The sequence below is a fragment of the Sylvia atricapilla genome, chromosome 25 (genome assembly GCF_009819655.1).
Source record: "Sylvia atricapilla isolate bSylAtr1 chromosome 25, bSylAtr1.pri, whole genome shotgun sequence".
Classification (NCBI taxonomy): Eukaryota; Metazoa; Chordata; class Aves; order Passeriformes; family Sylviidae; genus Sylvia; species Sylvia atricapilla.
The window spans coordinates 5,440,587-5,464,398 of NC_089164.1; the positions used below are offsets into that span (position 1 = coordinate 5,440,587).

A 23,812-nucleotide genomic window follows, 5' to 3' on the forward strand; every position below is an offset into this window, starting at 1 on the left:
GAGGAGCTGCCCTCGGGGTGCCCCTCCTGCGGCGGTCCCCGGGGACACGGGTTTAGTCCAAAGAGTCAGGGGATCCCCCTCACTTGATATGAAATGTTAAAATTGCCTCTTCTTTTTTTTTTTTTTTTTTTTTTTTCGTATTTTCCCCACTTTTCAGTGAAGAGCTAAAAAGCTCCCTGATATGATTCAAGAAATGTTTTGTATTTAAAAAAAAACCAAACCAGTAACTGGAAACAAAAACCAGATTGTTTTCCTTGAAGACTCAAGCAACAAAAAACCTTCTCATTTCTTTTCCTCCTTCCAATCCCTGTGTTAAAACTACAGGAATTTCTAGCAATGAAAAAAAAAATAATAATTACATTGCAGCAATTTTCAGTCAGGTCAAAAAAGTAATATTTTCACTTCTTGGAAAACATACCGGCTCACTCCGTCTCCTCCCCCGTCACTCTCTTTTATTACCAAATATGATTTTGAACCAAAGGTCTAATGCCAACACCTTGTCCAAGGCCGTGGCTGCTCCCTTGCATGACTGTGGCACATCTGCAGGTCAGATGTTTGCTGGCCCATCGGCGCTGGGAGCTTTTCACGGCCAGCGCTGGGGAGAGCAGCACTGCTCCACATGGAAACACTCCATGGGCAGCGAGACACCGAACCAGCCACAAGCTGCCATCAGGAAGGGAACCCATCCCTCTGGCAGCTGCTCAGGAGAGGCATCCTTTCTATCAACAGAGGCCTGCAGATTATCTTCCCTTTAAAAGGAACTTCACATGTGCAAATTAGATACTGATTACTTCTTTGGTGTTGATTAGCGAGTTCGGGTATGATTGCCAGCTGCTTTAGGGCTCCTCCATCCACATGAAATGCCACCTCCAGTGTGGTAATTTGTACTGATACCAGGGTGTTAAGTAACCTCAGCATGTAGTGCCTTAGTGAAAGTTTAGCAATTATTTCCCTTTCAAAATTTAAAGTGTTTACTGAGACCATCAAGCCTAGAAAGTGCTTGGACAAAGCACAGCTCAGAGTTTTATTAAGCATCAAATTCATCTGTTTAGACAAAGCATAAAGGCTTATTTAGGAGAAAAGCAAAAAGCAACTTGAGAAAAATCAAAAAAGTAGTTTTCACCCACAATAGTGCTCATTCTGCAAGGCAACCCCTGGCCACCATAATGCAACCACTTCAGTCAGCTTTAATAGCTCACTCAGCGGGTGAGCTGACATTTGGGGTTTCATTTCAGCCTCCAAAGCATTCATCCAAAGCTGCTTTCATTTTGGCTCATCCCATACTGTGGGCAAGAAGCAACTCCTTAATTAAGCAGGCAAGCTTGAGAAATAAAAGTCATTGACCATTAGGTCACAAGGGAGAGAATAATGTCCCACCACATACAATTGGAAGGGAACACATGTGTGATCCTGCCAGGCTCTGTGGGACACGATGCTACATTTTTGTGGGATCACAAGTGTTTGGCAGAACTGGCTCCATAAATCTCTCCCATGCTTCCATGCAAGCCCTTGTCAACACATCACCAGTGGAAAGTCACCCGGTGTCCCTCCTGTGTCCCAACTAGGGGAATGTCCTGCTCCAGACTCACCCATCGAACTGACAAGCAAATTCTCTCAAAAGACAGCCAAGCTGGAGAGAAAACATTCCCTGGCAGGGTGCAGATGATGTGTGTGCCTTCCTCTGCAAATGTCTGGGTTTGCAGGTAGATGGGAGATGTGGCTGCTGCTGAAACATTGGAAACTCCCAGCTACAGGGTGTTCAAATGAGCCCCAGGGGAAGAAAGCCAAGGGCAGATGTGGCTGAGCACAGGGGAATCCCTCCTGTACAGCCTGGTCAGTACTCAGGGACGTGGCTGACCATGGTTAACCACAGCTGACCATGACTGACCATGGCAGACCATGACTGACCACAGCTGACCACAGCTGACCATGACTGACCATGGCAGACCATGACTGACCACAGCTGACCACAGCTGACCATGACTGACCATGGCAGACCATGACTGACCACGGCTAACCATGACTGACCATGACTGGCCATGGCTGACCATGGCAGACCACAGCTGACCATGACTGACCATGACTGACCACAGCTGACCATGCCTGGCCATGACTGACCATGGCTCACCATGACTGACCATGGCTCACCATGACTGACCATGGCTCACCATGGCTCACCGTGGCTGAGAGCAGGAGCCTCCCAGGTGCAGAGCTGTGCTGTTTCTCCTCCACACACCTTGGGCCCTGGGCAGAACCATTTCACCATCCTGCACTGCCATAGGCACTGACATCAGAGTATCCCAGCCTTAATCTGGAATACTTCAAAGGTTTGGTGTTTGCTAATAAATTACACCTTTGTTGAGGAATTCCCTGATCTTATTCCCATCTATTGCTGCTGCATGCTTCAAACTAGGGCTGCAGGCTGTTCAGTGAGCAGAGCCTTGTGTACATCACTCATCATTACATCCATGAATCTCCACAATTGGCACCATCCTTTCCCAGCTTTATTAACAAAGGATCTGTATGCTGGTGTGCTGGCACTGTGCTTTGATGGCAGAAGTGAGGTGGATATATGATAGTTCATGGCAATAGGTGGTTACCTTCCAGTCTGATCTATTCAGGACCAAATAATCCTGAATACTTTTCAGCTGATGGTTTGTATGAAGTAAATGTTGCTTTACAAAAATCATCATCTTTCTTGAGCATAAGAGATTTTTCACTCAACATCTGAAATCCCCATGCTGCTGTGCTGACAGCCCAATAAAGTGCATGACAGCAGTTCTCAGTGGCATCCCTCATTTCCTCTGTCAGCTGAATTCAGCAAGAAATCTCAAGCCAGGAATCACAGCACCTCTTTCAGTCTCACTCACCAGAGCGGTCCTCAAGTAAAATCTTACACTGCCAGGAAATCTCCTGTGCTGCAGACGTGTCCTTGCTGCTGCATCTCTGCAGTGGGCTGCAGTTCCCTCCTTTCCTGATGTCACCTAAGGAGCTCTCAGCAGATGGGATCTGTGTGGGACACGGAGTTGGAGTGAACTTTCCAAAACAGGCCAAGCAGTAGAGGGCTTTGCCCTGTAATGAGGGACCTGGATAGAGAAAATCTTCAAGTAGTTTTACTTTCATTGCACAGCAGAGAACCCCTTAAGTCAGAGCAAATGAGGTCAAAACCCAGATCCTTCCTTGTTTGGTCCACAGGGAGCCTTGGCTCCTGGAAACCTCCAGGAAACCTCCAGGAAACCTCCTCCAGGAGTCAAATTAGCACTGTAATAGAAGCAAAAGAGAAGCTCTACTCCTCTCACCTGGCCCTCGCTCTTGCCTACCTGGTCAAAAAAATGGACTCTGGGAGAAGTTGTTCTCATGCCATTGCCAGTTAGCTTTGATTAACACCCTCTAATTCTTGTGCTCTGTGCCCATCTCCTCTGAGCCATTGCTGTATCTGTTACTGTCTGTTGTACCCTTCCCTCAGCTCAGCTCTTCCAGTCCCCGTTCAGTTACCTGGTTTGCAACATGGAATCCCACGATGGTTTGGGTGGGAAGGGATCTCAAAGCCCATCTCATTCCACCTCTTCTCTGGGCAGGGACACCTTCCACCATCCCAGGCTGCTCCAAGCCCAATCCAACCTGGCCTTGGACACTTCCAGGGATCCAGGGGCAGTCTGTGCCCCCTTCTCTGGGCCCCTGTGCCAGGGTCTCCCCACCCACACAGGGAATAATTTCTTCCCAACATCTGATCTAAACCTGCCCTCTCTCAGTTAAAAAAAAAAAAAAACTACCCTCTTTTCCCCTTGTCCTGTTACTACCTGTCTATGTAAAATTAGAAGTTAGTTCTCATATCACATTTATTTTTTCTTCACACCTTCAGATGGAGAGATCAAATCTCTGTATCAAATCACTGTATCAAAGACAAAAATTAATTCTGGGTTATGTCATGGTACAATGCTGTTCTGTGCCCATTTTCCCTCTTCTAGCTATCCCTGTCGTTTAATTTGCTTTTATTCATAGCTACTAAACACCAACACCTCTTTCCTGGAGACATATAAAAGGCTGATAAGTGTATGTGCTCATATAAGACTGGTTCTCCCCTCTCATGCACTTGACCTTCACACAACCTAAATATCAGCTGATAATTTATTTTCAAGGTCACCCAGCAGCACCTTCCAGCTGAGTCTTTAGTAGAACTTCTCTTTTTTGATATTTTTGTCATTAAAGGACACAATGTGGCCATCTCTCTAACAGAATGATGTAGTGACTAGAAAAGAAAGTTTGTTTGCAAGAGTTCTGCATTCTCATTCCCATCTTGTCCTTGTTCTGGTGTAACTCTGGCTGAGACTTTCAGAAGGGACCACTGCTTTTCAGTGTCTTCCTTGCCGAGGAGGCAAGGATCAACACATCCCTGCTTTCCAGGGAAGCTGATCACCAGTCATTCCAGCTGACATCCGTGGGACTTGGAGCTTCCCAGCACCACAAAAGCCAGTCTGGTGCAGGATGAGCCTGTGAATCCCTGCCCTCACCTGTGCAGGGGAGTTACCAGTGCCTCTCTGAGAAGCTGTTGGGAACCTTGGTGCTGGCAGGGAGTGCCAGGCATGTGCAATTCATTATCACTAGGAAGAATATTGCCTGGAACATCTGGGTCCCATTCATGAGCCTTTTAATTGGCAGAAGTGCCTTTTCTCTCGGAGGAACAAGCTCGCTGCCTTGGCAAAAGTGGATTTCCTTCTCCAGCACTTGAGGAAGAAGCAAATTGTGCTCCAATGTACCCTGAGAATGTCACTTCTGATCGAGCTTTGTTCTTCACCAGACAAGTCTCATGCTGGTCCTTCACTAATGGAAACAATCCATGGAATTTGCACCATTTATGATTTAGATTTCTCTACTTCTCCATGGCCAAGTTGAGAAAAAAGACAATTTTGCCACAATAAAGATGGAAGCTCATCATGGCAATGGCTGGTCAGGGGTGAATTCATATGATGTCAGATTTGAGCTTGGTTCAAATCATCTAATGCAAGTAATTGATGGAAAATATTTGCATTTGTCCTTTTTGAGAAGAAAAAATGAAGTCATTAAAAATGAAAGCAATGGCAAATCCACCACTTCTCTTTGTAGTCTGTTCCAGTGGTTAATCATCCTTAGTGTTAAAAAAGCCTGCTCATATTTCCCATTTGAATTTTCTTTGGCTTTGACTTCAGACATTTGTTCTTATTATTCTTTTCTCTGCTAAATCACAGAACCATTTTAGTACCCAGTTTCTAACCAGGAAGAATCCTATACATTACACTGCACTCGTCCCCTTGATCTTATTTAATAAGCTAAACAGATTGAGTTCTCTAAGTCTCCATACTTTTTTTTTTTTTTTCTCCAGTGCTTGGATCATTTTTTTTGCTCTTCTCTGCACCCATTTCAGTTCATCCACATCCAGTTACCAGTGTGGGTACCAGCACCACCTTTGTCCTGCCAAATCTGCTTCCCCAGTGTTCATGGCAGATGTTGGCACAATTTCCCTTCCCTTGCCCATATAGACAAGTACCTTCATTTTTTATGAAGAATTAAAGCAGTATTTCAGCACTAGCTCAACCTGCTTCCCTTCTGTGTAAGACAAATGTGCAGTCCCCTTGCAGGTGGCACTGCCAGAGCTGAAGCTACTGCCTCTGGACTGTCTCTCAGACTATCCTCTAGGACCTTTTAATTCACAGAAAAACTTACTGGAAAAGGAAGTCAAACAAAAACTGAACAAATTTGACTAAGTGTGCTGCATGAATGATGAGGGGAAATTTATTCCTAATTTCCAATAAGAAATCGTTGGCAAAGAGAAAATCTTTCTAGAATCTGTTGCATGTTTCTTATTGCAGGTCAGAATGAATCTTACAGGGTTTGATGTTTTTTCTGCTGTTTCTAAATCCTCACCACCTGAGGCACCAGCCAGGCTGCAGCCTCTCTGCCCAGCCTCCATGGGATTGTGCTGCCACTGCCATTGATGTTGGTTTCAGCAAGACACAGCAAGGGCTCAGCTGGTGGCAGAGGAGCTCACTCGTCCCACGGCAGGTGGGAGCCCTTGTGCTGCTGCAGGAGCTCCTGGGCAGTCCCACCTGCCAGGGTTCAGTGTGACACTGGCTGTTGCTGTTTTCTGATGGAATTCGTGGCTGAGAACAGCCTGCAGGCCAGCCCACAAACCAGCATGGTGTGACTCCTCATCCTGGGCACAGCTTCTTCCATGGGTGATTGCCTAAACCATCCTCACCCCATGGCCTGCCAAGGAAGACACCAGATCCTAAAGCCCATTGCCCTGACCAAGGAGACTGGTGTGTTCTAGCTCCAGCAGCAAAGGCTTAAAGACTTCCCATGTTTTTGCATAGTAGGAGTTGTTTACAGCCCAGAATCAAGTACCTTGAGCTGCCATCAAACCAGCTGAGCTGTAATTTGCAGGGCAGAATATAACGTTGTGTGGGCTGAGCTCAAATTGACAAGCACTGGAGATGTTGCAATTCCACTTGTTAAAATTTGTTTACCAGGAGAGAAAAAAAAAAAAAGGCAGGATGGAAGACAGGAACATCTTTTCAAGTGTTTACCTTTCCAGCTCTCTTGTTTCTATTATTGCCGTGTGGTTGGGTAACTCTAGAGTTCAGCTTGGACAGCAAATTTTTTTATAACTCCCTTTTTCGGTTGTTCATAATTTTCTCACCAACAAAGAACTTCCTTCGGATGATTTTCATTACTCTGCCTCCAAACAAAGCACTCTAGAGCCAAATATAAACGCAGCAGGTGATTGCTTTTCTCTGCTGTCTCCTTGCCTGACTGCAGTGATAGCAGCTGGTCAGCATGTCCCAGCTTGGACAAGGTGTCCAGACACACCAGCCTGGCAAAGCTCCAGGGAGCTCACACCTTCCCTGGCATTCAGCATTCCCTTGTCCCCACTGTCCCCTCACATCAGACAGGGGTTTGGGGCACAGGGTTCTTGTGATACCTCTTCATGTGATCCCACAGGAATCCAGACCCCAACCCTCTCTTCGCCAAATGCAGGATCCAGTGCCAAAGGAACTCAAAGTGGTTGGCACCACCAACTGAAGAGAAGGCAACATGACCAGAAGCAGTTAACATTTGGTGGGGGAAATCATTTGGGCACAAATTTCTTTTCTTGTGACAAAGAGAAATTTTTCCCATAAGATTCTCCTTTTGATCTCAGGCTTCTTTTCTCCTCTATAAGTCACAATCCAAGTTTTCTTGCAGGCAACATCCTTTTCTTTTTTCCCATTTGCTCAAAGGAGCAAACATATTTTATCAGATATCTTTCCCTTCCCCTTCCCCTTCCTGGGAAATGTTTGTATGTTCTCATCCCCATGACAAACATTCGTGTCAGGCTGGTTTCTGTTTTGCAGGCCCCTACCAAACTGCCCTAGAGCCTGCCTCTTCCTCCACTCCCAGCTTCCTCCTGTTTCACCCTAGAATATTTGGCAGTGGGAGCTGCCTGTGCTCAGCCAAACAGCTCACACTTGAATCCAGGTGGAGTGAGAGATTTTTCAAGCTGAGACATATTTAGATCAAGCAGCAAATAATGAAAAATCATTGATCCACCTGCCAGGATGGAGCCTCCCCCAGGCTCTTGGAAGAAGGCAGCAGCATTGGACAAAGGCTGGTGGGTCCCTTGCTAATGCCATCATGGGCGTGGTACAAAAGGACCCCCAAGGAGAGTGGTATGGCAGCAATTCACCACATGTGAACTTGGGAACATTAAAAGAGAATCTGAACTGATGGGGAGACCTGCCCTGAGAGAGCTGCCCCTCCTTGGTGGGCATTTATCACACAGACCATGGCAGTGCAAGCAGGGGCATCACTAAAGGGATTAAGTGCAGGCTGGTAGAAGTGCAGACTGGGCAGCAGTGGGTTGTCTTCTGGTTTTGAACAGACCTTTCTCAGACTGCTCACAAGAACTCTCTCCATGGACTTGGAGGTGCCTTTGAGTGGGATTTCAGAGGGAGATGCACAATGAGCCACAAGCTCACAGCTGTAAAGGAAGTGACATGGAAGCACTGAGATGTGCACACACACAAGAGTCTCCGATAATCCAAGACGAGGAATCCAGGGATTAAGGCCTTGGGTTTGCCAAAGGACTGAGACAGGAGAGTGAGGAAACACAGAACTCCAGAAACTCATCACCTACAGAGCTTCCAAGGCAAAATCACCCCAGGTGGCTTTGCAGGGGCCCCCAGTATATGGCTCCCCAGTGCCAACATTAATGCTGGGAGCTCCCAAGCCTGTAAGCACGAGATGTTCATGGCATGTAGCAGCAAGATGAAGGGGAACAGTAAGAAATCAGCCTGTGGCATGACCCCAGCACTTCAGCCAAGCACTCTGAAGCACTGAGCTGAAGACAACTCTTATTGCAATCAAATTGGAGCTCATCCAGGAACTGGCAGTGTTTATGGTTTTTTGAGGGGGTTTTTGATTTTTATTGTAAAGATAATAAACTGTGACTAACAGGATGATTTTGCACTCAAAGTCTTCTTGCTGCTACGAAGGCTCCAAGGAGTCCAAATACGATTGTGTCCTTAGACAGCACCTTGTGCCCATGAACAGCTGGTGAAGCCACACAGTGGGCTGATCCCAGGGTACAGTGAGTTCTCGGGTGTTTCCTGAAGCTTCTGCTTAAGCATGTTCATCCACAGCCCCCTGGCAGCTGTGAGGGTGGAGATCTCAGGGAAACTCCTACATTAGCCTGGAATTCCTGAGAGGGATGGCAGCTCTGTAGCTCTACAAGCACTACTGCACCCAACATGTGTCTTGTGGGGTAAGAGAGGGAACCCAGTAAGTGCCCCTGGCATCTCAGCCCAGGCTGTGCTCAGCTTACAGGACGTTCACACCAAAGGAAAAGGTCAGCTTGCACCCCCACTGACCATCTCTGTTTTGCCCACAGGCACCTGCACAACAACCGGATCCAGAGCCTGGGAGCCAACGGCTTTGATGGGCTGCACAGCCTGGAAACCCTGTGAGTGCCCTGTTTCCTTCTGTCCTAAAGACATGGGGGGTGATCATCCCCCAGGGGGTCAGCCCCACACGTGTCCCTGGTCACCGTGCACTGAGGGCAGCAGCAGGGGTGGATGCCCAGGGCAGGATCTTACTGGGGAGTGAGAGCCTGGGCTTTCCTCCCATGGCTGTGCTGCTGCTGCAGGGGGAGCTGTGCCCCTGGGCAGTGTGGATGGCAAGGGGTTCCGAGGCCCTGGACACCATTTTACTCCAGGTGCGATCTCAAGAGCTTGGATGCCTTCCCTACTCAGGGATTGTCTCCTTCCTCAGCACATGGGCGTGGTCCGAAAGCCCCCCCTACACCTGACCACCAAAGCGAGGGGCTGGCTTGAGTTTGGGGCCTGTAAAGTCCTCAGGGGTCTGTGGGGCATCTCTGAGATGATCTCAGGTCTGCTGGCACCACCCACAGCCAGCTGACTTCATTGTGCACCGTGTGCTTGGCATGGCTGGAAAACAATCCATCAGAAGACTGCAGGGAGCATGGGAAGCAGGAATGAACTCACCTCCAGGACACATCTTCAGGAAGGTAGATTGAGATCAGATCTGGAAGGAATTCTTGGCTGTTAGAGTGATGAAGCCTTGGCACAGGATGCCCAGAGGAGCTGTGGCTGCCCCATCCCTGGAAATGTCCAAGGCCAGGTTAGATGGGGCTTGGAGCAGCCTGGGCTAGTGGAAGGTGTCCCTGCCATGGCAGGGGGTGGGACAAGATGGCCTTTGAGGTCCCTTCCAAGCCAAACCCTTCTGTGATTCTGTGATTCTGTGATTAGCAGCAGAGGGCTCCCCCTGAACTCTGGGATTTTCATCCCACAGCCTGGGCACACATTCCCTGTGCTGTGACTGCTGCAGGAATGGCCTGTGCCTCCTGTGCTGTGCATTGGCCCAGGAGGAAACATAAACAAGCAAACAAATAAATTGAGGCTCTGAAAGACTGGAAGAGGTGCTTGATGCCTTCAGTTGTGCAGAAACATGTCTCTGCATACAGGCTTGGGGTCAGAGTCTGGCCCTCTCTTCCTGCCAAGAGAACCAGGGGGTCTAGGTCATGGCAGAAGGAGATGTGCTTCCCAGTATTCAAGTGCCACTCAAGGAGACAGGGCCCCTCTGTGCCCAGCATGGTGCCAACAGCAGCTATGGGGCAAGAGTGCCAGCAGCAGGCAAACCCTTGGTCCCCAGACACACTCCTCAGGGCAGGACCATGACACACATTGTCTCTTCCCTGCAGACTGGCAGATCCTGGGACCACCCAGAAGGGCTCAGCTGGGGAGAGGTTGAGCTGTGCCAGGGGTGGGAGGCTGATGGATAGTCTCCTCTGCTGACCCACGGGGCCCAGCTTGGCTTTCTCTCCAGTCATTTCTGGTAGTCACAGGCAAATATGTGAGGGCAGAGCTGTGGCACCCAGGCAGCACAAAGGCAGAGAGATGCAGGAGGAAGCAGAAAACTTGCTCATGGAAGAAAACCTTGTTTGGGGTACAGCTGTAGCAGATATGCAGCAACATCCCAGCCAGGTCTGGGCCACCCTTCTCTGCAGCCAGGGTGGTTAGAGATGCTGCTGCCCATCCCAAGCAGATGGAGTTGCAGAGGAAAAGATGGGGCCTCATTTGCTGTGAGAAAGACTAAAGGGTTTCCTAACCCTGGGAGATAATTCTGTTTCCACAGCCATTTTTGCTGAATGCTCATTTTCCCTCTCCCACTCTGCTCCTGCTCTCACACTTTCTTTGCCTTTTGCTGCTCGTCCAAGGTGCCACCCAGCACTTGGGGAGCTCCATGTCCCTTTCTCTTGCTCCCAGAGCCCGTAGGGACAGGAGTGTGCAGCAGTGTGGGGATTCTGGAGCACTGCAGCTCTGCAAGTCCTGTCTCTGCTGATGCTCATCAGGCAGCCCTGGGAGGATCCAGCCTCCAGGGCTGGTCCTGGTGAAGCAGGGCTGTGTCCAGGCTCTGCCTGTGTCCAGACCCTGCAGGATGGACTGGTGTGAGGGTCCCACAGCCCCACCCTGCACAGCTCCTGCAGCAAGGATGGTGCTGTGGCAAAGAGCCCCAGACTCTCCACACTCCACATCTGATTGCTCTGAAGGACCATCCTCCAGAGCAATGAGAGGCCTTCTACTCCTCTTGGCCCGAGCATCCAATTCTCACCTTCAGGCCAGCAAGCACTCTAACTCAGTGATCCTGAAGGAATGTGTGTTCCTCAAGAGGAGCCATCCCTCATGTCAATCCTTAGCACCCACCCCAAGCTCTGGGGCAAAAATCTGCCAAGCTTTTGGTTGCAACATCCCAGCCAAGCTGCTAGACCTGCATCTACCTACCACCTCTCAGCTCCTGTGCATGTGGAGATGATTACAGTCTCCACATTTACCCTTTAACTCAAATTATGATTGCATTCTGTTGACAGCACTTAGCACATTTTCTTGGCTTGTGGAGGCCAAACCATGCTCTCAGTTACCCGTGGGTGTTACGTCCTGGAAGGCAGCAGCATGGTAAAGGTTGGTGAAGACAGAAATTTCTCCAGGGTTCCTAAAATGAGTATTTGTGGCCAGATGCTGATTATAAACCAGGCACAATAGTCGAAGAACTGTAAAATTTGAGAGGAAAACATTGTTTCGGGTTTTTCTGAAGAGCTTGGGAAGTTTTAGGTGCAAAAACCTCTGTCTCCCTAAGGGAAATATTTCTTCTCATATTCGGCTAGACAGGAAAACTTCTATTTTTATTAAATGCCAAAATCCTAAGAGAAGCAGCAGGCACTGCCCTGTGCACGTCTCAGCAATGTACAAGCACACTGATCACCTGCCCCACGTCCCAGCAGTTCTGCAAAAACAGATCCCAGTGGAGGAGCATCCTTGTTCTTGGAGAGGGCTTGGCCCTGATATTTCAGGAGGGCAGCAAATCTGGAAAGAGGTGAAGCCAGAGGAATGACTTCACATTTCCCTTGCATTGATCTGCAGCTTCTATGCACAAGTCAGCTGTGCCAAGTGCACAGCAGGAGCAGCTCTGTGTTCTCCCAGCTGATGGGGGGACAGGCAGATGTGAGCCCCACCAGGTTTCAAGGAGTCAAACACCAGCGTGAAACAGGAGAAAGCAGCTCCAAGAAAATTTTCTCTGTCAGGGCGAGATCTGGCTGCTCCCCAACCTCTCTTCCTGGGAAGAAGAGCTGGCAGGTAGGCTGGAAGCAAGTCAGAGCAGCCTGGGCCAGATTCCCAAAGGGGTTTCGAAACAGCCCTGTAAAACAGTGAGAATCCCTCTCCAGTTCCCATCAGCCTGAGAGATGACACAGAACAACCCACCAGGGCTGTGGGAAGAAGTCCCAAACTGAGCCATGAAACCAGGGATTGATGCTCGGAGCGGGAGAAGCTTGGCATTTTCTATCCCTTTCCCAAAGACATGGAGTAAATAAGAGTGTAAATATCCTGATGTCACACCTTCTTCCTGCAGCCCCTTTGGGCAATGGCCTCGATCCTCTGCACAAGGTGTAAGGTCAGGGAATGCCCATAGGAAATGCAGGGAGGAGGCAGCACTGCCCTGCTGGGCATGGGGACCATAAATACCAAGGGAAGGACGTTGGCACGGCCAGAGGGGAAGGCCTGTGGCCAAGGTGAATGTTTGGACCATGGCAAATGGCCTGGCACAAGGTGAGGGCATCCCGAGAGGGTGAGGAATGGAAAGGTGAAATAAAAAAGAGTCAAGAGAAGCAGCATCTTTTGCAAGAAGTAGGTTGCAAGGCATGCCATTTCCTGATTATCTCAGACTTAATTTCTCAGTCTTTAACAAAGCAGCAAGAAGGGCAAAGAGTCTAGACACTTTCTAGTGGGAGGTGTCCCTGCCCATGGCAGGGCTTGAAATTAGATGATCTTTAAAGTCCCTTCTGACCAAAACCATCCCGTGGTTCTGTGATGAGGCTTGTGTATCATAAGCCTGCTGAGTGGGAGTGCTTCTGGAAAAGCTGATGGAAGGAGCAGCTGAGCTGCAGCCAGGAGCATCACTGCAGTGACAGAGACTGATTCTTGGGAGCACTCAGACCTTGTGAGTGCTGGGGAGAGCATGGCTGTGGTTACAAAGCAACAGCAAGGGGAAACTGCAATCCAAACACCTGCACGGAGCTAACACAGGGGCCAGGTGCCCCGTGCTGTGTGAGGAAAGGATTTCTCATGAGAGGATCCCTGTGACATCAATTTCCACAGGGAGGCTGGTCTCATGCCCAGGTTTCCTCCTTACCACCCTCACCTGGAAATCTGAGCAGTGCCCTAAGATCCCTGAACTTTGCTGTCAGTCTGAACACAGCCTAAAGGCTGCTGAACAATTGCCACACACCTCATAGTGCCCAACTTCAGCCTTTTTAGGTAGATTGTCATAACACTGGATTTATCCCTCTGTGTCCCTGAAATGTGAATATTTCATGGATCACAGGTGAAGGGAAATGAGTGAAGCCCCCCCATGTGACCAAGCTCCAGGTCACTGCTCTGTGCAGAGGGGAGGAAGGGGAAGATGACCTGAACCTGTGCAGCTGTAGGTGTTTGAGTGTGTGTGTGTGCCTCAGAAACAGCCATGGGGAGGGCATGAATTATGGCAGCTGAATCCCAGCTGGCCCCAGATTCTGTCTGCAAACACCAACACACACAGACCATCATTCAGTATTCCCACCTTCCCTGCTGTTGGGCAGATGTCCCTCGGTGTCCCCATGACAGAGCAGAGCAGATCCCAGAGAGCAAGTGCAGAGTGCAGCTGAAAGGGGACAGAGGCTCCTCATGGATCTTCCCAATCAGTTATGGAAGTGACTCATTGAAATTGCCTAGGGACATGGTTTAGTGTGGGATTAATGATTGGACTCAATGACCTTGGCTTTTCCCAAATCTTCACCAAAGTGGTTATGGAAATGACTCATTGAAATTGCCCCTGGGATTGGATCTCTGCTTTGAAGAAAAAGAGAGAGCATTTTTTCTCCCAACAGACTGTTTTGTCCAAGCAGGGAGAGGTGTGGTGGCCCTGTGGGCTGGCTGTCACGCACACACACAGCCAGCAGCCTGATGAGGAGTCCCTGGGGCCCCTGGTACAAGGCAGGTGGGCAGCAGCAGTGGCTCTGGAGGTCTGTGCTCTCAGGTGAGGCTCAGGTGGGCTGGCAGTGCCAAGCAGCACCCTGCCAAGGGATGTGTCCCACCACAAAAGTCACCTCATATTCCCCAAAACCTCCTCAGAGCTCTGTCTGGAGCTGCTGAAGGAAAGGGAGAAATGCAAAAGTGAGAGCTGTGACCCTGCCAGTGAGCCCTGTGATGGAGCAAGGGCCAAGGGCAGGGGCCAGGGCTCCTCCTGCCTTGGCACACTCCCACAGACAGCCCCTGGTGCTGTGTCCTGGCAGTGTCCTGCCTCCCCAGCCCCCAGCGGGGCCGAGGTGGGGCACAGGCAGGGCTGGGAAATGAATGGCTGCTCCCCAGAACCGGATCAAAATGCAGGAGACCTTCGGGCTGCAGCCAAAATAGCAACAGTCTGCCCCAGAAGTGCTGCTCCTCTGGGAAATCTCCAGCCTGGCTCTGGCACAGACACGTTCAGAGAGGCCACGCAGCCCTCGCCCATCCCCTCCACCTGAGATGACCCCGCTGTTTCCTATCTCCCTGGATTCTCCCTCCCCGTCCACATCCCTGCCAGCTCCTCCACCCATCAGACAAAGGAGATAAATCACTTGGAAAGAGCAAATCTCCATTCATTTAAAAACCTTTTAATTTATTTTTAAAAAATAGCACTAATAAATTAGAAACGTCTCCCAGAACGGCTGGATCCAAAACCCTCTGGCTCCAGGCGTTTTATCTGCCTAACCTTGCCTCACAGAAAATGCCCTTACCACAGCACCCAGCCTATTATCTGGGTAATTAGTCGAGTCTGTAAATGCAGAGCAGAGCTGGAACATACCAACCTCTCTGGAGAGTAGGATTTTCTATGGGTGCAAAAAAAAATAAAAGAAGAAAATTAATATAAAGTGCACCTTGGGCAATGAAGGCAGGAAGAAGGAAATGGGAAATATCTGCAGTACAGCTCATACAAGGCTTGTTTAACACTTTAAGGGCCAGGCACACTTTGCTGTTCTCCCAGAGAACTCTCTGCCAAATGCTACCTTGGTCCTCAAGTGGATTTCTCTCCATCAGTGTGTTTAATTTGAAGCCTTTTGTGCAGTCTCTTGATGGTGATCCCAAATCTGTGCATTTCCCAAAGCAGCTGATGGATCTGACCCCTCAAGGACACACTGTTTGCTGCACTGACCTGCTCTGGTCCTTCCTCTGCATCCTGATGCTGCAGCCCTGCAGTGTCAGCATGGGGCCCCAGGCAGCTCAGCAGAGCTTGGCTGTGTGATCCCAAACTGTCTTGTAGAGGATGGAAGGGACTTCAGGAGAGGCTCAGGTACTCAGACTGAGGGGACAGAGAAAGGAAGGGGACATGTGGCTTTCTGGAAAGGCCACAGCTCAGGGCGCTGGTTGCATGGGTTCCTGTGCCTGGTCCAAGAACAGAGCTATAAAGTTCATTGTCTGCTGGGTTATTGTGCAAGTGGAAAGTGACTTTTCCAAACAGAGAAAGTCTGTAACCTGTAAACCTGAACTGGTAAACACACCTGGCACTGGCTGGGTGTCTCCTTGGGCCCTGCTCCCAGTTTGCTGCCGCTTCTCCCCCTAAGGCAGGAGCCTGGACTCCCAGGAATGTGCCCTTCCTGAGGCAGCTCAGCTCTGAACCAGTGGGGACCTTGTAACTGGGCTGAGCTTTGGCAGAACAGAAGTCCAGTCAGGATATTTTGCAGGTTTAGAAAGAAAAGAAAGAGAGAAAGTGAAGGCAGTTTAGGTGAAAAGCTGGTTCTGGAGCCACTGCACTTTTCCATGGCTCCACTGTAAAGCTCATCTCCATCTCAGGACTCTGCCTCTTCTCCCTTTGCCCACCAAATCCTCACACCTCCTCTTGCAGCTGGCCAGCTCTCCAGCCTGGCTCCCCCTGCCACGGATCTTGCAATGAGCAGCAGCACTGGGGCTCTCCAGGCTCCAGCCTCTGAGTCTGCAGTCAGGCTGTGACCCATGGGAGGTCCTCAGCTCCTCTGGCTCTTTGGGCTTCCTTTTGCCCTTTTCCCTGTTCCCAGGGCCCTTCCTGGAGCAGCTGTCTGTGCCTCTTCCTCCCGAGGTGTGTGAGTGGGAAGTGGTGCAAAGGAGGAGCAGCCCTGGCAGGCAGCAGAACAGCAGCAGGGGCAGCTGGGGACAGGTTTTCACCATGGATGTGCTGATGCACAGCTCTGCCTCCATCCCATGCTCCCTGCTGCCAGCAGCAGAGCTCCAGGGGCTGATCACCAGCCATTTGTGCACCTTGGGGAGCAGGTAGAAATCCCCAGCTTCTTTCCTGCAGTTGGGGAATGCTCTGCTGTAGACAAGGCTTCCCTGAGCTTTGCATTCCTCTCCAGGCTGGCAAAGAGCAGCCTCCTGAGCCATCTGCCTGTGGATGGTTCTGTGTGTCCCAGCACCGAGGTCCCTGGCCTTTGTGGCTGAGTGTGCATGGCAGAGTGTTAAATATATAAAGGTTTATCCATCACCTCTGTCAGTGAGAGAGCAGACAGGATCCTGGGTCCACACACTGGACACTGCTGGGATTTCCAGGGGAGATCAGAGCTGCACTGGGAGGGGTTGGTGGCTGCAGGGGTACAAGGCACAACTCACAGACAGTCCCCCTGCCTCAGCAATGGCCCATCAGTGCCACAGAGACCCTGTAAAGGGCTGCAGCACCAATCAGTAAGAGGCCGAGACGTTTCCAGGCCAGGTTGTCAGAATGAATCCTTGTTCAAAGACTGCTGCTTGCTCCTGGCAGGAATCATGTACCCCAAGCACCAGAGAACCTTCCCACAGTGGGCAGCCCAACTCTGCTCCTTTGGGACACACATGAATTCCCTCAAGTTCTATCATGGCCTGGCTTCTCCTTGTAACTTGCAAAAAAATAAGGAGGTGTTCTAGGACATGATTAATTTCCTAATGAAAACACTGACCCTGGAAGATAAATCCCATGGTGGGTCCTGCCTCTCTGCAGTGCCTGTGAACATCCCTCTCTTGCACGTCTTCCTTCAGGGGATGGCCACATTCCCTGGAGCCAGACAAATGCTCTGGGTCCTTCCACATTCCCTCCTCCTACTTACCATAGGCACTGGCAGCATCTCATGCCCCAGGCCAAGCTGGGCAAGGGCACACACTCACTGCCTGCCACTACAGGAGAGTGGGCTTTGGGCTGATGCTACACAACAGAAAGTGCTGCAAGCATAAAAAAAAAAAAAAAAAAAAAAAAAAAAACACTTGGGTGCTTAGGAACATGGTTTAGTGTGGGGTTGGTTATGGTTGGACTCGATGATCTTGGCTTTTCTGACCTTAATGAATCTGTGATCCCATAAAAAATTGGCACCTCATTGTGCAGTTATTTTTCATATCTGAACTAATCTGGCAGCTCAGCCATAAGCCATGGGTGGATGTATGGAGTGTGGGTAAAGCTGTCTGGCCAGTGCTGGGCAAGAGGTCAAACTACATGGTCACCATGGCCCCCTTGGGCTTCCAGACTACCAATTAAATCATTTCCAGCACTTGATTTGCCCACAGCAATCAGCACAACTAGCAGAGGCAATAATTACATTTGCTGGCAGCTTGATGAGGTGCCAGCACAGGACAGGTGGAAATGCAGGTCCTCAGAGGAGGCTGCACAAAGTCCCCCCAGACACCATGGTGACATCTACAGCTCCACTGGGATTGAAATAGTCAGCAAAGGTCCCATCTACAACTTCTAATCTCACTTCATCTTCAGGTTTATTAGCTGCAAATTTGTGGTGTTTTGTGGCTTATGGAAGAATTTATAGTACTATATAATTTTATTTTTTTTGGCTTCCTGTGTGGAACCACTAATAGTCCCTAACAGGCAGAAAATTGACCTGAGACTCTTTCCCCTCCTTCTCTCCTTTTGGCATGACTGAAGATATTAATAGTTACAGGCTGCTTGCTGTCAGCTTCAAATCACCCTGGCAGTTAAAGCCCAAAATAACTGGGCCTTTGATGTCAACTTACTTTTATTTCTAAATAAACAACAGGGTTGGTTACGATCTTCCAAATATGAAGCTATAGGCTCCCTCTAGCAATAAAAACAATGGAAAGCCAGCCAGTTCACCGTGTCTTGGGCAGACTGAGTGACCTTTCAGAGGCTTTCATTTCAAGTAGAACAGCCAATGCTCCTCTTGCCATCCCTCTGCCATGTTAGAGCTGGTAACTTTGAGCCAGCTGAGGCATTATTCATAGTCACTGCTCTTGCACATCAGTTCTGAACCTCTTTCCTGACTGATTTTGCTTTCAAAAGCCCTGGATAATGCTCATATTTTTTTAGGGTTTTGTTGTTGTTGTTGTTGTGAGGCTTCCCTATTGTTTGGCATAGCCATGGCCATGGTGTGTTGCCATCTTTCCACCAAGTAACAGTGCCACTGCTCTGCTCTGTGCCAAAGAGGACAACACTCCACAGCCAGGGCACCCCACACCAAGCCTGGGGCAGCACTGCCAGCTGCAGCTCTCTTGGACCTCCTTGGCCACCCCAGCCCATGGCACAGCAATGGGAGCAGGGAAGGGGCTTTTTGCAGCTTTCCCTGCATCATCCCAAAGCTGGAAGCAGTGGGAAAGTGTCAGAGTGTGGAGCCAGGGAAGCAAAGCATTGCCCAGGTACCTCAGAAAAGGCAGGGAGAGGAAGGGGACCCCTGAAGGCTTTTGCTACAGCACTCCCCTTTCCTACATCCACCAGCTCCTGGAGAGGGGTTGTGACTGATGGGCAGTTCACTGACATGCTCAGGAGAGGAAATTTTGTTGCCTGGAATCCGAAAGCAAAATCATCCCTGACCCACTGAGCTGAGTCCTTCCAATCTGCCTTTAGCCTGTACTGGAGGAGAAGCTCCAGAGAGCCACCAGCAGGCACACGGGCTGGGCCAAGTTCCCCATGGGACAGGATGCAGAGAGGAGATGTGTGGGACAGATGGAGCCTCACAGCACCTGTGGAAAGACCTGAGCACTGAATTTCACTAAATGAGCAGAAACTTCCTCACTAACAGGAACACTGTGGTGGTTGAATGCTGGGTCATTGCTTGGGCCAGAGACTTACTCCAGTTCTGAGAAAGAAGCAGAAGGGACAGGGAAATTTTACTTTTTCACATCATGGTTTGGTTCTGGGCTTTGGGAAGAGTGGCCCCACTGCAGGGAAGATGGCCCCTGAGGACCATCCTGAGTGCTGGTTTCTTCCAGCCCCTTCCAGCCAGTGGAATCCCATGAACTGGGCTGAGCTTGGCCAGGAGCTGCACTGGAGACAGGTCAGGGCAGTGGGAGCAGCACCTGATCCAGGGCAGACTCAGGGCCCTGCTCCCCAGAGCAGCTGGGTCCTTGTCCAGGAGGGAGCCTGAGCTCCCCAAAGCCCAGGAGCACGGGCACATCATCTCTCTGAGCAGAACGGGGTCACCGCCTCCGGGATGGAGCAGCATTGACCACACCTAGAACATTTCCACTTTCCAACAAGCCCCGTGTCTGCCAGCAATCCAAGATGGGTTTTTAGCCAGCAGGAGCTGCTGCTGTACACAATGAATGCTCTTTGTGTCTGTCAAGTGCAGAGGGGAGGGAGGCCCCGGGATGCTGGAGGGAACGGTGTGTGTTCGCTCAGGAGGCACTGGTCCTGTACATACTTGCACACATGCGAGGTACAAACAGAACCTTCATCTGCTGATGAAAGACCAGCCTGCCTGGAAGAGGTGCAGGCTGGAAAGGAAATACATTTTTAAAGACAGGAGCAAATATTACAGCACAATGAATTATTCCTTGTAAATAATACTGGTTTTCAGATCTAAGATCCCTTGTTCTGTTAGTGAATCAGAGGTGAGCCAAGCCTCCTCTCTGTTGGGCAATATTTTCCATCCGTCAGCAGCCCACAGAAACAGCCCTGTGCCATCACAGGAAGCCTCCACAGTGACAGTGACACTGCAGTGATGGGCTGAATGTCACCGGGGGCTGGGGCTCACAGCCTCTTCTACAAGGATCATTCCTTGGCATCACACGGGCTCATCCCAGCCCCAGTCTGTGGTGCAGCAGAGGGAGGGGACACAGACAGACACCCAGCCCTGAATGACCTTCGTAGCTTCATCCTCCCTGTGGAATCTCCCTTTAACTTCAGGGAGTCATTGCAGGGTGAAATTTTTAAAGGTATTATGCACCTTATGTGCATAATTTGTGGCTGTCAGTTGAATTAGGCTGCTAATGCCTCTGATTTCAACGAGTGCAGTGATCTGGAGGCTAATCAGATTTGACTGATGCTTTGAAAATGCCCAGTGGGGTCCTGTCTGCACTTCCCATTGCTTGTTCACTTGGGAAATCCACTCCTGTATCTTCCTGAGCAGCAGAGAAGGGATGTGTCATGAGCAGTCATGTCCGTGGTAACCAAACCTGCACAGTGAGAGCCAGGCCCTGATGGAACCTGGCAGGTGCCATCCACAGACACTGGCCAAGAGCATTCAAGCAGCTGATAGGGAGCTACAAGCAAAGAGTGAGGCTATGAGCAATCATGTTGGGCTATTTATCCTTGAACAGATCAATCTGGGCTCAAGCAGAGAAGACTGAGAAAAACCACTGATCTGCTTGGAGCCAGATGAGAACAGAGCTTATCAGAGCAATTGCAGAGAGGACACATCATTCCTGTTCCACTCCTGGGCCCTGGGACAGGCAGAGCAGCTCCAGGTGTGCTGGGACCCTGCCACCACTGCAGGGTCAGCTCACCATCTCACTGCCAGCCCTGGGCTCCTTCCCTGCTGATTGCCAGCACTGCCAGCTTCTAGACAATATCAACCCTCTCTGGGTCCTGCTGGAGCAGATTGATTTGCTGAAATCCCTACCCATAGTACCAGCATCCAGATCCCTGTGTAACTGGAGGAGGGAAAAGTGCCCTCAAGTGTCAGGGACAAGCCCTGCCAAAGCAGGGCCTGCCACAGCACCTAGGCTTCTCCAGGAATCCAGCAACAAGGTCTGGTGTGGAACTTGTCAGAGCTACATGAGACAAAATCCACCCACGACAACCTCATTCCCTATTCTTCTCTTGGGTTTGTGCCCTATCTTGTAATTCCATGACAAGCATTCCCTAAGACATAAATCATATAAGCTGGAAGTCTTGGAAGGACCGATTTGGAGAGACTCTCTGGGTTGATTTCCATGTAAACACCTTCAGGGCAAAGCTGAGGCGGTGCCATGGAGTCATTCCCAAGCAGGGGCACTGGTAGTGAGAGATGTAAGAGGCAATGGGGCCAAGAGAGATCATAACATAATGACCCTGCTTGGGCCCAGAGGATGAGAATTACTGGGTAACTGGGCAGCAGCCCATGGCTGTGTAAATGCTCAGTTATTTCTGTTCCATAAACCACAACCCAGGTTACGTGGTAATTACTTTGAGGTTCATTAAGTGTAATTATACAGTAATCTCCAGGAGCCAGTAATCATGTTCCAAAGTATCTACCACTTACAACTTGGTGAGTGTCATGCTGGTAGGAAGCAGTGGCATGGTTTTCAGGCTTCAGCGAATTGCAAAGTGAGATGGCCAGGACAGGGTCAAATGTTACTGCGACAGCTGAAAATGCCTTCCAAGGAGAAAGCTGGGCGTGCTAGAGAAGTGCTGCCCACCCAAAGCCCAGCCAGTGTCCATGGGCATCCTCCAGCCAACGGCAGGATTGGTGCCTTGGAGGGGCTCCAGCAGTGCCCCAAAAGTCAAATCAATCCTTTTCCAGAGGCTAAGCCCATCCTTGGAGAAGAAACATAACTCCTGAGATCTCATTCAGACTCAGATGCCTCTTTTAGTTGCCAAGTCAGGGTGTGTAAATTCTACACTTGTCATTACAACCAACATAGTATAGTTTATTTATTTTACTACACAGCAAATTAGACTTAATGCTCAACAGTGTCAATACCTCTTGCACATCAGCTCCAGCTTTGGCTCATCGATTACAACCATCTGACTCCAACCATCTGAAGAAGACCCAAGACTCCTCTTCCCATTGTTCACAGTCACAGCATGGCCCAGTGTCAGGGACACCCAACACTCCCCACAAACATGAGGGAGAGGTCCTCTGATCCCCTCGGCACCACAGGGCAAGGGGGCCCAGAGAGGCTCTTCATGGCCCCCACACAGCTGACACTGTTAAGTTTCTTGTCCTACAAAGAATCCCATTTTGACCTGGGAAGGCAAGAAAAATTACTCAGAGCTGAAGCTGAGCCTCTCCAGGGCTGAGCTCCTGGGAGAAGGGGCCAGGGTCCTCAAGAGAGGGGGAGCAGTGCCCAGTGATGGGTACGGCAGCAGCTTTGGCTTGGGCTGGCTCTCACCTGACAGTGCTCCTAGCAGGGAATATTGCTGCTGCAGGAATGTGGGAAATTGTGTTTCCAGGCAGTGGCTGGATCGGCGTGGTAGGAAAAACCTGTCTCCCATGCCGGCAACCAAGTTTCCGTGCCTTCAAAGCACAGATAAACATGGTCGAGTTCCTACAGAAATGTTAATGAATGTTTTTCCCTTCTCTGTCTTTCAGGGATCTGAACTACAACGAGCTGCTGGAATTCCCCGGGGCGATCAGGACACTGGGACGACTGCAGGAGCTGTGAGATTTTCCATTTATTCCTTTTCAAAACCACTGCCTGTGCTGTGGGAGAGTGACCTATAAAGCATCGCGTGTGCTCTGACTTGAGGAAAGCAGAGCCTCAATCCAAGCCTCTCTTTTCCTTCCCAGCCCTATCCACTGCATCAAACCAGTTTTTACCCCCTCGATTTCTGTCAGCCCTGACCCACCTCCCTGACCAGCCTCCACACCACGAAGGGGAGTGGGAGTCTGTGCCAGCCTCACTCTCCTCTGGCATCTCAGGGGCTCCAATTCCCCCTGTTCTCTGGCTTCTTTTGGTGTCCATTCCCCAGCCTGGGCCCACAGCCTGGCCTTATCCTTGTTACTGTGAGGCCACAGTTTCTGCAAGCCCTGTGCCAACTCCTCTAATATGAAGAAAGTGTTTTATCTCCCTTAGGATAAATTAATAATAGGGAAATACCAAAGTTTATGACCCCTTTAGTGGATAGCCCTCCTTCCTCTACCTGGTCAGCCTGGGAGACACTAAAAATAAGAAACCAGCCCACTTATCACACACAAAGGTAGAAGCCCCAGGGTGGGTGAGTTGATTGGATCCACAGTTCCTGTGGGACACTGCTGCCAGGCTTGGGTGGGACAAAAGCAGCTGCTCTCATGTTTCTGGGAGCCTTGGAGTAAAAATCTGACACTACTTTTTTCTTTACTGGAACAATTCTCAGGAAATTTCTTTGTTCAGCCCTGGTATCATCATTATTCTCACCTTCAAAATGAGAATAAGATCCTTAATCCCCTTTGAGGTGGCTTTTGAAATGGCTGTCATTAAAGAAGAGGCAAATTCCAAACAGTCATCAACTAATCACCTGCTCAGACTCCCCTAGGATATACAACTTGGGCATCACCCAGAGCTGGTCTTCCTGGACACAGGAACCTGTGGCTGCCTTTGCTGTACAGGAGGTCACACTGTGGCCAAAGAAGTCTCTTCTGCTGCAAAAGTTTGCTGATAGAAATTTTCTCAAGCTTAACCAAAAAAATCCCAGCTAGAGCTACAAATCCTTTAAAAGTCATGTGGGCCAAAAATGGTGCACTCTGGTTGGCAGCTGTGGAGCTGCAATGGAAACCATCCATAAAAATTGTAGTTCCTGGAGGATGGAAAATTTTGTATTTGGCTTGTTTCTGTTTCCTGACCTGTAA

General features: G+C 49.8%; 1 protein-coding gene across 1 annotated transcript in view; it reads left to right on the plus strand.

Moving 5' to 3' along the window:
- LGR6 (leucine rich repeat containing G protein-coupled receptor 6) overlaps positions 1 to 23,812 on the plus strand; it is a 145,589-nt gene that overhangs the window by 96,604 nt on the left and 25,173 nt on the right. Inside the window, exons 6-7 of the mRNA XM_066335919.1 lie at positions 8,906 to 8,977; positions 22,577 to 22,645. Of these exons, the coding sequence (XP_066192016.1) occupies positions 8,906 to 8,977; positions 22,577 to 22,645 (141 nt within the window). The remainder of the gene's footprint in view (positions 1 to 8,905; positions 8,978 to 22,576; positions 22,646 to 23,812) is intronic.